The sequence below is a fragment of the Ascaphus truei genome, chromosome 5, assembly GCF_040206685.1.
Source record: "Ascaphus truei isolate aAscTru1 chromosome 5, aAscTru1.hap1, whole genome shotgun sequence".
NCBI lineage: Eukaryota > Metazoa > Chordata > Amphibia > Anura > Ascaphidae > Ascaphus > Ascaphus truei.
The window spans coordinates 201,878,129-201,890,707 of record NC_134487.1 but is presented as its reverse complement, the minus strand read 5'-3'; the positions used below and the strand labels follow the sequence as shown (position 1 = coordinate 201,890,707).

Here is a 12,579-nt window from a genome sequence, read left to right as displayed (position 1 = left end):
ACACAATAGGAAACAGGGAGAGTGTCTGCTGCCACTCTGTGCTGGAAAGGGAAAATCTAGGGGTAGTCAGGAGAACGAAAAACCTCGCAAAGCACGCCCTAGACTGACCTAAGGGGTTAGTGAGTCTGGAGCCGGGGGCTATAGCTGTCCTAGTCACCTTGAGGTAGCGCTAAGGGTAGGATGCCTGAAGGGATAGCCTGTTAACGTGGTCAGGAATTCTGGAGAGGATCTGCACTAGGCTAGCCAACAGTAGGTAGACGCCCAAGTACTGCATGGAATAGTACTCTAGTCCATTCCAGATCACTTACCATAGGGAGCACAGACTGGGAGGAAGGAGATACAGCAGACACAGCAAGAGTGAGCCTAGCCTGAGGTAGTGCAAACACGAGTCAGATCTACTTTAGGTACACATGGTGGTGCACAAGGCATGGTTGTTGTATCGGTATGGCAGCTGCCCCGCAGAGAGGAGCTCCATGTACAATCAGAACAAACACAGCAACCAAAATGGCGGTGGCGGAGTCAGTAGTAATGCTCACTCAGTCCGTTGCGTGTGAAGAGGACATAGGACAAGTGATGAAGCGGTACTACAGTCTTCGTCAGAAAGACGGAGAGGAGCTATCTGATTTCCTCCTGCGCATTATAACAGTCTTATGGGAGATGCGGAAAAGGGATCGTATTACGGCCACTGAGATGAATGTGTACTGTTGTGATCAATTTCTGAGAGGAGCAATACCTGACCATCCTATTGTAGTCAGGATGAGGTGCTCCTGAATACGGGGTGACCCCCTTTCCTGGAAGAAGCTAGTGGATGAGATAGAGAAACATGAAGTTACAACTGCTGCTAACATGGATTGCAGAGCGATCCAAAATGGCGGTTCCCGCTTTCCTGGGAGACCGCGTGGGCCAGTTGCAGAAAATGCTGCAAAGGCTAAAATTGCAGAAAGTTGGCCAGGATTGGCGCCACAAGGAAAACCACACCCTGCGGGGAGGTATGGCGCGAAAGCTGTAGCCGCGCCCTCAGAGACTGTGACGGACTCAGAGCCAATTAGGGGCCATAACGTGAATCTGTGTGATCCTCCCCAAATCTTCACCAGGGGGAGGGGTCCCCATCTCGGTCAGGCAGGAGCGGACACAGCCAAGTTGACGGCTGAAGCTCCGCCCTTGGTCAAGCAAGAACCAGTTGATCCTGGAGAAGGGGGATCGCTTCTAATGATTGCAAAGGAGCCTCAAGAGAAGGGGGCCCACAACCGCGGTGAGAGCCTGGAATCTCACTGTCGATCCCCTGCAGGAGTGCCACTCCCTGAGTGGGAGTTCGGCTCCTCGGCCGAGGAGCAAGCGACCCCAACGACGGTGGTGATGCGCCTACCGGCAGACCACTACAGCGGTGCGGTGAAAGAACCGGCACTTACCTGTGTCGCAGCAGAGCGGAGTCTCATGTTGCCGGTACAGAAACAACCTGAGAGGTGGAGTCCCACGGCCGTGGTGACTGGCGGAACAGACGGTGGAGAGGAACCCATCCCGAGCCGACGGAGCGGTGAGATACATCCTTACCCTCCACAGGCGCCGGTGGTGGCAACGGCGGAGAAAGGCCTAGCCCGGGCCCGAACGGAGCGGAGAGCAGAACCATCACTTCCGGCGGCGGACGTCGTTCTGGACGAAGAGGTTCCGGTTGGGAACCCAACGCAAGATGGCGGCGAGTTCCGCGAGATGGCCGCGTCCTCGCGGCCAAGCAGCTGTACCAGGTCGCCGGGGTCCGGGAAGAGCCGGCAGGCCTTGCGGAAGCCTGGGAACAATGACACGGATGAACCGGAGTGCCAGTCCGATGGTACTGGGCAAGGTAGCGAGAAGTTGCGGGTCGTAGCCCCGCGTATGTCGGCAGTGTTTCCTTATGCCCAACCCCCGGCCATAGTTAAAACCCATGCCCCTGTCACTTTTTCCTATGGGTCCCAGTCTAGCCAAGGGTTTTCTGGGGAGTCCCGAGCCACTTCTGAAGAATGGACTGGGGAAAACTTGGACTGGGGCGAGTGCTTTACATACGATGAGGGATCGGGGAGGGAAATAGCTATGCAAAGAATGTTATACTGCACTGATGATGACAATCGTACTGTTATGGTGGGGTGTGATTCTAAGAGCATTGGGTCAAATTTTGGGTCCCCAGGAACATTGGGAGTTTCATCTGGGGATTTGGGTAATGTTGCTCATATTGTGCCTATTGCCCAGGGAACCCCCTATGTGCCCCCACTGTCAGAAAGAGTTATTAGGGATCGCCAAAAGTGGTTACTTTATTTTCACCATCCATGGGAGGGAGAAAGTAAGTTCGAAATGGGTACCCCTGATGAAGATAGGGGATATGGCACTGATGAAGAGGAAGGATTAGGAGAAGAAAATTGGGATCCTGGCGGGTTAGATGAGAAGTGGTGTAGTCAAGAGGGGATAGTCTACATCTCCAGGAGATGCATTAGGGAGGTTTATGGGCATGATCCTTTCAGTCCATTAGTATCCATGCCAGGATTATGGGCTGATTGTTGGTGTCCAGTGTGTCACCCAGAGTGTTACTGCATTGATGCTCTAAGCCCAGTGGACCATGCTGTGCGCAAGCCACCTTGAGAAGGTATGGGGGTACCAGTCATGGGTTCTACAGAAGGGAATAATTCTGGGTGTTACACATCTACGTTAGGATGTATTTGTTATAATGTTTTGAGAAAAGATATGTACTGTAATAATGTGTTATGTTTTGCAGTGCTACCTGAAGGAAGGTTCCGCAAATTTAGGTTCCCAAGCGAGGACGTTGGGATTCCACCAGGGGGAGAATGTAGCGATGTCTAGGATTGGTGTACATATCTCTTTCTCATGTTGGCAGTAACCCTGGTAAGTGTGCAGGATTGCCAGCAACAATCAATGGAGGTTTGCCCTCACACCCTGGTGAGGTGTCATATGTCCCCAAAGGAAGTGACAACATGCAGTGTGTTCCCACTTAGTGATACAGAGCATGTTTGTTCTCTGGGGGGTGATATAAGACACAGCACTGCCTAAAGTTAGAAGTTCAGTTTCCTGTTGTTGTGCTGTTCAGTTCAGTGAGAGGCACGTGAAGGTCTGCAACAATGTTGCAGTGTCTCCTGCTAGCTGTGAGTCAGTGAGCATACGCAGCAGAGTTAGAGGAGCTGAGAGAGACAAAGCAGCTCAAGAGAGGAGCTTACAGCAGCCAGAGAAGCTGGGGAATCTCTTTAAGAGTAGAGGTGGAAAGCAGATCTATTAGGGTAAGGGACCTTCCTAATGGAGTGCTGCAAGGAGATGAGTGGCGGGGCAGCTTGCCCATACCAACCATCAATAAAGATGCCCTGTTTGAATATACCTCCACTGTGTGAGTGTGGAGTTACTCAGCAGTGGATGGCACCACCAAGAAGGAGTTCCTCACCAGCACCATCTCCCTGCGGAAGCACAGATCCTGATGAGGTGGAGGCGCTGCACTGGATATAGGTAGGACTCGCACCCACTACCTCAGCTACCTGTCCTGATGACATCCCCTAATACCATCAAGCGGGAGACTCAGGAGTCCTGTTACTTGCAGGTGCACCACCATACACGATCACGTAATGGGGATTGGTTAGATTACCCGGGCCAATGTGAGATTGGGGGGGGGAAAACCCGTTACAGTAGCTTACAGGGTTATAATATACACTAAATTAACTGGGTTGAATTGAATAAGACTGATATAATAAAGATATTTTATTCCTTAAAAGATAGGTGGACACAATGTTGGACAAATAACAAACGGAATATATACACTTACTTAGGAGGGGGACAATGAAATAACCAGAATTCAGGTTGGCAGTTTATCAGGTACAATTCAGGCAGAATAATGAAGACACGAAAGACAATGGGCATAGAGCTTGCAATCGTTTATACGGGATTTGGGCTCTATCCCTAACATTGGGACTCAGGCATTGGAGAACAATTACCAAGGCCCAATTACCTTTTGCTAACTCACGTGGGAAGCAAGATAGTACCTGCCCACATGGGGTTGGCATTCCTCTAGTCAGAGATCCATTTCCTTAACCCCACTCTAAAAAGCTAGCGTCTCCAAGTCTGCCAGATGGGGATCTGGACAGGAAAACTCTGACTTTAGGTATGAATTATGGCACTTAATACAAGTACTCACGTCCTGCTCTTCCCTGCCCTAGAATACTTGATCAGGGTGGGGGTGCCTTTGATCGGGGTATTCCCTGTAGACACACTGTCGCCCCCTGGCCATTAACATACCTCCTGGGCCAGTAACTTTGGCGGGCTTTTCAGTAGGCATGAATATACATTATATATTTCACAAGCTTTATACCTAAATATAATCCGTTCGGTGGGTCCGAGCCGGCTGAAATTTGCCATGTCCTCATGCCCGAGGTGACTTTACATGGTGGCCAAATCTCAGCTTCGTACGACCCACCGAACCGGAGTTATGACATTCACCTTTAATTCCCCATAGGGAACAATGGGGTCTTCTCCTCCATTGGAGTCAATAGCAGCAACCAGACTTTACACAGTTAACCATACTTCGTTCGGTTAGCCTGAGGGTCATGCAACCATGCCGGAGGGGTGACTACCTGGTGGCCGAATCCCAGTCCTCTAGCCTTCACCGAACCGGAGATAATGGTTTCAGGTTTACACAATTTTACACTTGTTGTTTTTGAAACCTAGCGGCTTTTTCCCTCATGGCGATGACCGTAACTTTACAAATGAAATACTCTCCGTTCGGTTAGTCTGAGAGGGCTGGAAATTGCCATGCAATCATGCCGGAAGCATGACTACCCGGTGGCCAAATTCCAGCTCTCCAGCTATCACGGAACCAGAGATAAGCACATCAGGTTTTGACAATTTTACACTTAGCCGTTTTTAAAACCTAGCGGCTTTTCTCAGCCATTGTGGTCAATGGCGGCGATCCTCGTGGCGGGCGCGACCCTTTCTTGCGGCCATTGCCTGTCGGACCCTGTTGGGGTCGAGTGAGGGGGTCCCCACGAGCTAGGGGCAAAAATAATTTTATTGTTAGCTGCCCCAGAACCGGAGTTAACAACTTTAATTGATGGTGAACTTGGCCGTAACCGAGTTCCCACGGCAATTTAGCGATCAAAATCTCTTTCTTAGAAATTGTATCGGCTTTCGGATTCTGCGGTTTGGCAGTCATCCAACTCAGTTCTTAGAGAGCGGACTCGAGGTATTCCCATTGAAATGCATTGCGCCATTCATTTCAATGGGGAGCTCCGCTCGTCCTCTCGGGCTCCACCTGCTGGTCTTCCTCGGTATAGGGCCAAAAACCCTGCAATCTCCATAGACTTCTATGGAGCTCCAATGGCGACCTAGGGGATAGTGCCGGCAAATGGTGGGTGAAAAGGCGGGAAGGGGAACAAAGGGCTATAAACATACAAACACAGTTAACCCTTTCCCTCCCGACCTGATCCCAGTGTAGGTGCTTGGTGCAACCATGGTAGAAGTAAAAACACATGTAATCAGGCAAATACATTTCAACCAAAGGGTTTGTTTGAAATGTATTTGTACTGAGGCAGGGGAATAAAAATACATGTAACCATTTTTATAGTTAACCCCTCGCCTCCCACACGATGGTAGGGGTGGCCATCTGGGGGGTAACCCCTTTATTACCGGGCCAGCCACCTCCTCTCATGACAATAACCTCCCCTAAATTCAGATAAGCTTCCAAATAGACGACCAGGGTAAGGGGAGGAGGGAAAGGAACCCTCGCTACTGCCCGTGACTAAGGTGCTACAACCTGGGGAAAAGGCAACAGCAATCAAGGAGAGAAAGAACCCCTATATTGGGAGCACTCTGTGGCTAATGATACTGATGTGAGAGTATAATATTAAAACCTGATAAAGACACAATGTACTGTAGTATAATGTATAGTGAAATGGGGTAAAAAACAACTTTATTAGGAGAAATCCTCAATTAAAATAAATGTCCTTATTATAAATCAATCCTATATAAGCAGTGAATTAAAATGCGGTGGAGGTGGGGTGAATCAAGGGATATAATAATCTAATAAAGCTTAAGGCTATCTAGGTATCCTGCAATGAGGCAGGTAGGTATGTGCCAAATGATTATTTCATAACCATATACAATATCACAAATTGGGCTGTTGTAATCCAGTGCTGCGAGTCCAACAAGTTGGCAGGTACAGAGTCACTGCCTAGATGTTTCTGACAACGACTTTTGACCGGAGCCCTCTCTGCATAAACTCTACGGCTAGGTGCTGCTCATATCATAGCTGGCTCAAAATGTATTGTTTATAAACACAATTCATATAATAAATGACTGTGAAGAATTGTGAAGAACCAGTGCTGCGAGTCTAACAGATGGGCAGCATAAATCTCTGCCCAGGTGTTTGGTAGACAACGACTTGTGCCCAGTGTCCAATGCCCTCACAAATATGAGTAAATGACAGGCTCATGAGATCCAAAATAACACAAGTATACACACTCTAAAGACCATATATATATATGATAGTGGAACTAGAGAAATCAGTGGTACTGGTGTCCAGTTCCCACGCAGTGCATCAACAGCGCGCTGATTCTGTCAAAGACATTTAAACCCTATGCGTCATAGGGCCATATAATATTGTATATAATGTTATACCCGACGTGACTTGGACATAAGGCAACCTAAGCGTGTCTAGCACCAAAATCCTAACCTATAATATCCTTGGATAGCCTATACATCACCCCCCTTTGCACACCATACAGACCGTGGTAGTCTGTGAGCCGGATACTTCTCAGCGTTGGAGACAGTGAGTAACCGGAAGTGATGAACCCGGAAGTCTCGGGAGACGTCACCAATGACGTCACTATGTCCCTAGTTGCCACAAATATTTGCCGAAACGTTGGACCTTTGGTGGCACAATAAACTGCACCTTTAGTAAGACCGTGTGCCTGCTTCCATTCCTTTGCTCAAGTACCTCTGGGATGTCTGGACCTCCCTGGATACAGCGCACCGGCAGATAAGTACCCCCCTCCAGCACCTACCAGCGGTGTGCATGTGCTTCTACATATGACTGTCTTCACAATTCTTCACAGTCATTTATTGTATGAATTGTGTTTATAAACAATGCATTTTGAGCCAGCTATGATATGAGCAGCACCTAGCCATAGAGTTTATGCAGAGAGGGCTTCGGGCAAAAGTCGTTGTCAGAAACATCTAGGCAGTGACTCTGTACCTGCCAACTTGTTGGACTCGCAGCACTGGATTACAACAGCCCAATTTGTGATATTGTATATGGTTATGATATAATCATTTGGCACATACCTACCTGCCTCATTGGAGGATACATAGATAGCCTTAAGCTTTATTGGATTATTATATCCCTTGATTCACCCCTCCTCCACCGCATTTTAATTCGCCGCTTATATAGGATTGATTTATAATAAGGACATTTATTTTAATTGAAGATTTCTCCTAATAAAGTTGTTTTTTACCCCATTTCACTATACATTATACTACAGTACATTGTGTCTTTATCAGGTTTTAATATTATACTCTCACATCAGTATCATTAGCCACAGAGTGCTCCCAATATAGGGGTTCTTTCTCTCCTTGATTGAAGCTTCCAAATAGGCAAAGATAGTGATTGTTGATGTACTGTTTTCTTATTTCCCACAAAGATTTTTATATATTGCTTTTTTATATGTATGTTATTTCTATCAACTCAGTTTCTAAACAGAGGACTTTATATTTAATGGTGAAATGTAAAAACAGTTTAGTTTAATACTAAAATATTAAGATCAGTAACTAGACCTGTAAGTAATATCCTACTAAAAAATGTAATTGCTCTAAATATTACTTTTATAATAGGCCATTCTAGTTAACTTGACAAAACGTGTACGACTTTATTCATGAAAATAGGTAGATTGGATAACATTATATTTCTTCTGTAATTTACGTTTTGTCTTATTTGTTTCCATTAATGTGGACAATAAATTATGCTTCCATTGTCATACTAATCTTCAGTATTTATTTAAAATGGCAATAGTATTTATCAAGGTACTGTACTTGCTTACATGAAGCAAAGGGTCTTTCTAAGTTTGGTTTGACATGAAATGTCTGTAAAAACATGACATTTTTTTTTTTTTTTTAAATCATCTTCGATTAAATCTCATGGTATTTCTTATAAGGCTGTATATTTTCCTATTATACTGTTAGTCTTCCATCCTGTTTTTGGTGAAACAATGCTTGACCCATATCCTTGTATGCTTTAATAAAGGGACCCTGGGCTTTGTGTTCTTTGTGCAAGCTGTAGTAAAAAAAAAGGAAATGGTGCTTGCATAAAATAAAAGTTAACACTTGTTCAAAGATCCATAAATATCTGAATTATAAAGCAATTTATATTCTCTTAACTGTTTAGAAATGGTCACATTTACCTTTACGTGCACATAGACACTTGTTCTAGACTTTATCCAAGCTAGAAAAAAATAATTATTTATCACCTCCTAGTGATATAGACTTTAAATGTAAAAAAAAAAAAATGCATAAATATCTATGTACCGCAACAGTAATTTTCTCTTAACCTGGCTTTTTAGGCATTATTGCGGCCTTTTTATCTTGCACGAAGTACACTTAATGTTAAATCTTTCAGTTTTATTTTCCTGAAGATTTTGTTTAGATATTGATCAGTGGAATAAAGTTATTGAGCAATTAGGAACACCATTGGCTGACTTCATGAAAAAACTTCAACCTACGGTGAGGAATTATGTTGAAAACAGACCCAAATACCCAGGTATTAAATTTGAAGAACTCTTTCCAGACTGGATATTTCCATCGGAATCTGAAAGCGACAAATTAAAAAGTAAGAGCTTTTGTGTATGTTTGTTTATCTGCTTAATATATGTCATACATTTGCGTAAAAATAGATTGGTTTCAACGCCACAACAAGTCTGAAGCATATTTGTTACATTGGTATTATTGTAATATGAACACCCCTGATGAAGCGATACGTGAAACATATGACGGGTCGCTGCTGAGAACAGACACCTTGTGCAGCATGGAGTCTTTGGGGTCTCCCTACCTGTAGATGCCATCTCTAACTATTTTACCGGGAATGTGGACTCATATCTTTTTGGAGGACTACCCAGTGGATAATGGGGTGATACGGAGTGTATACTCTACATGTACCTTATTTTTACCCTCCTGGACCGTTTGGCCCACTGTGCTGGCTCTTGAATGATATCCTGTTTCTCCTTTATGCACTTTAATATGGTTATGCTTATGTATTTTACGATCTACTGTGTACCCAGGCACTTTTATTCTGGCCAGTGAGGATCCATTTGTTTCCTCATATGGCTACTAAATCACTTCTGCACTTTTTCTATGATCTGGTATAGATTGACACTAATATTGTTAGATGTATTGCTCTGCTCTCACTGATTTAGATTTTGAAATGTTTTTAGTGTTGTATGTTCTCTGTCCAATATGAATTCAATGATTTATTTATATTATCATCAGTGTGCCCTATTTTGTAAAATCTCCATATCGCTTCTTGGGATATACTTTTCTCTTTCATTATTGTAATATGAACCAATCTCTGTGCTACACACAAGATTTATTACTACAATAATTGCATTTTAAATGTCATTTAAATTTTTTTTTAAATTTTTTTTAGCAAGTCAAGCTAGAGATTTATTATCTAAAATGCTAGTCATCGATCCTGACAAACGGATTTCTGTAGATGAAGCTTTGCGCCACCCTTACATCAGTGTCTGGTATGATCCAGCTGAAGCAGAAGCAGTAAGTTGTTTTGTTTTATTTCCCCTTCTTTTAGAAACGAAACATTTGATGAAGAAACGTCAATAATTTTGTAGCACGTTGATTAACATCTACTTAAAAGTTCAATTTTAGAAATACAATTCTTAATGTAAGATATTATTCTGTATTGTATAAATTCATAGCTCTTCTGATACTATACATATATATATATATATATTTTAAAATATATTCATAAGTTAATAATGACCAGGGTTGCGTTAAGTTGCCAGCCATGGCAGCTCACATCTTTGTACATATTCTTGGTGTCCAGGCTGTTATACCACCATCCCAGCATATTTATTTTGTCATAAATTATTTAAATGATAATGTAATCATTCAAATAAATAAGAACATCTAAATGTTTCTTTATTTTTCTAAAATATTTATAAAGACGTGCTTGACTAGGAAGCGAGGAGCAAAAATTGTGTTGTGAATGGTCAGTTCTCAAGTCCTCATATTCCACTTCTCAATCAGCAAAGACATTGTGACTACATAGGAAAACATAAAAAATATGCCTAATTTAGAACTTCGTAAATTTGCTTATTGGAAACATTCTGTTGTCATTTTATGTTACATGATTCATTTCCAATACTCATGCGTTATATAATGGTCAGCTTGAATACATTCTTCTTCATTCAGTGGACTGCTTGAAAGTCCAAAAACAATGACATATGACTTCCTTATTTAACTCGCTTTAATTAACCACATAGAAAAACAGACCATTTTAGTGTTCTGATATAGGGTTGGATTATTATACTTCTGATCTCATTCATGTGGTATTCATGCATTTTTTTCTGAACATCATTTAAGTTTTCAGTTTTCATTATCCATGTTTGAGCCTTGCACTAAAAATGAAAACAGGTGTGTTTGTGTGTGTGTGTGTGTGTGTGTGTGTGTGTGTATATATACATACAGGCATACCCCGCATTAACGTACGCAATGGGACCGGAGCATGTATGTAAAGTGAAAATGTACTTAAAGTGAAGCACTACCCTTTTCCACTTATCGATGCATGTACTGTACTGCAATAGTCATATACATGCATAACTGATGTAAATAACGCATTTGTAACATGCTCTATAGTCTCCCCGCTTGCGCACAGCTTCAGGTACAGGTAGGGAGCCGGTATTGCTGTTCAGGACGTGCTGACAGGCGCATGCGCGAGCTGCCGTTTGCCTATTGGGCAATATGTCCTTACTCGCGAGTGTACTTAAAGTGAGTGTCCTTAAAGCGGGGCATGCCTGTATACAGTTGTGTTAAAAAGAAAGTACATCCTCTTTGAATTCTATGGTTTTACATATCAGGACATAACAATCATCTGTTCCTTAGCAGGTTTAAAAATTAGGTAAATACAACCTCAGATGAACAATAACACATGACATATTACACTGTCATGATTTATTTAACAAAAATAAAGCCACAATGGAGAAGCTATGTGTGAAAAAACTAAGAAAAACTAAGTATACCTTATGATTCAATAGCTTGCAGAGAGAGGCTTTCCTCCTGGCAACCCTTCCAAACAAACCATACCTGTTCAGTCTTTTTCTAATTGTACTGTTATGGACCTTAACATTTAACATGCTAACTGAGGCCTGTAGAGTCTGATATGTAACTCCTGGGGGTTTTTTTGCAATTTCTCTGATCATTGCACGGTCTGACTTTGGGGTGAATTTACTGAGATGTCCACTCCTGGAAGATTGGCAACTGTCTTGAATGTTTTCCACTTTTGAATAATCTTTCTCACTGTAGAATGATGTACTTTAAATTGTTTGGAAATGGCCTTATAAGCCTTCCCAGATTGATGGGCAGCAACAATTGTTTCTCTAAGATCATTGATGATGTCTTTCCTCCTTGGCATTGTGTTAACACACACTTGAATGCTCCAGACCAGCAAACTGCTAAGTCTTCGGCTTTTATAGAGGTGGTCACACTTGCTGATGATCAATTAATCAAGGGCATTTGATTAGCAGCACCTGTCTGCTACTTAGCATCTTAATTCCTATGGAAGCAGTAAGGGTGTACTTAGTTGTTCACACATAGCTTCTCCATTTTGGATTTATTTTTGTTAAATAAATCATGACACGGTGTAATATGTCATGTGTTGTTGTTCATCTGAGGTTGTATTTACCTAATTTTTAGACCTAAGGCAGCAGTGCGCAAACTGGGGGGCGCGCAAGATTATTTAGGGGGGCGCAGGCTGCGTGCGGGGAAGCCTGGGGGCGGGCAGAGCTGTGCACGGACGGCCAAGCTCAAGCTCCGTGCTGCTTCTGTGTGATCTCTGCCTGCAGCGGGGTCGAGGCCTTCCCTGCACATAGACAGCCCCTCCTCCTGTCCCAGTTTTAAGCCGCACATGGGGGACTGGAGCAAGCTTAATACTCCCTCTCCCCCCCCAGGTGAAAGTGTGTCGTGTGTGTGGTGTGTGGTGTGTGTGTGTGGTTGGTGTGTGGTGTGTGTGGTGTGGTGTGGTGTGTGTGGTGTGTGTGTGAAAAAGAGACATGGGGGGGAGAGAAAGAGAGACGGGGGGAGAGAAAGAGAGACGGGGGGGGAAAGAAAGAGACGGGGGGGGAGAGAAGAGAGAGGGGAGAGAGAGACGGGGGGAGAGAGAGAGACGGGGGGGAGAGAAAGAGAGACGGGGGGAGAGAGAGAGACGGGGGGGAGAGAAAAGAGACGGGGGGGGAGAGAAAGAGAGAGACGGGGGGAGAGAAAGAGAGACGGGGGGAGAGAAAGAGAGACGGGGGGAGAGAAAGAGACATGGGGGGGGGAGAGAGAGAAAGAGACATGGGA

The 12,579-nt window shown here is 44.0% G+C and overlaps 1 protein-coding gene across 1 annotated transcript in view; it reads left to right on the top strand.

The window, feature by feature from the left end:
* MAPK9 (mitogen-activated protein kinase 9) overlaps positions 1–12,579 on the top strand; it is a 73,654-nt gene that overhangs the window by 42,831 nt on the left and 18,244 nt on the right. The window contains exons 9-10 of the mRNA XM_075601610.1: positions 8,657–8,839; positions 9,653–9,777. Coding sequence (XP_075457725.1) covers positions 8,657–8,839; positions 9,653–9,777 — 308 coding nt within the window. The remainder of the gene's footprint in view (positions 1–8,656; positions 8,840–9,652; positions 9,778–12,579) is intronic.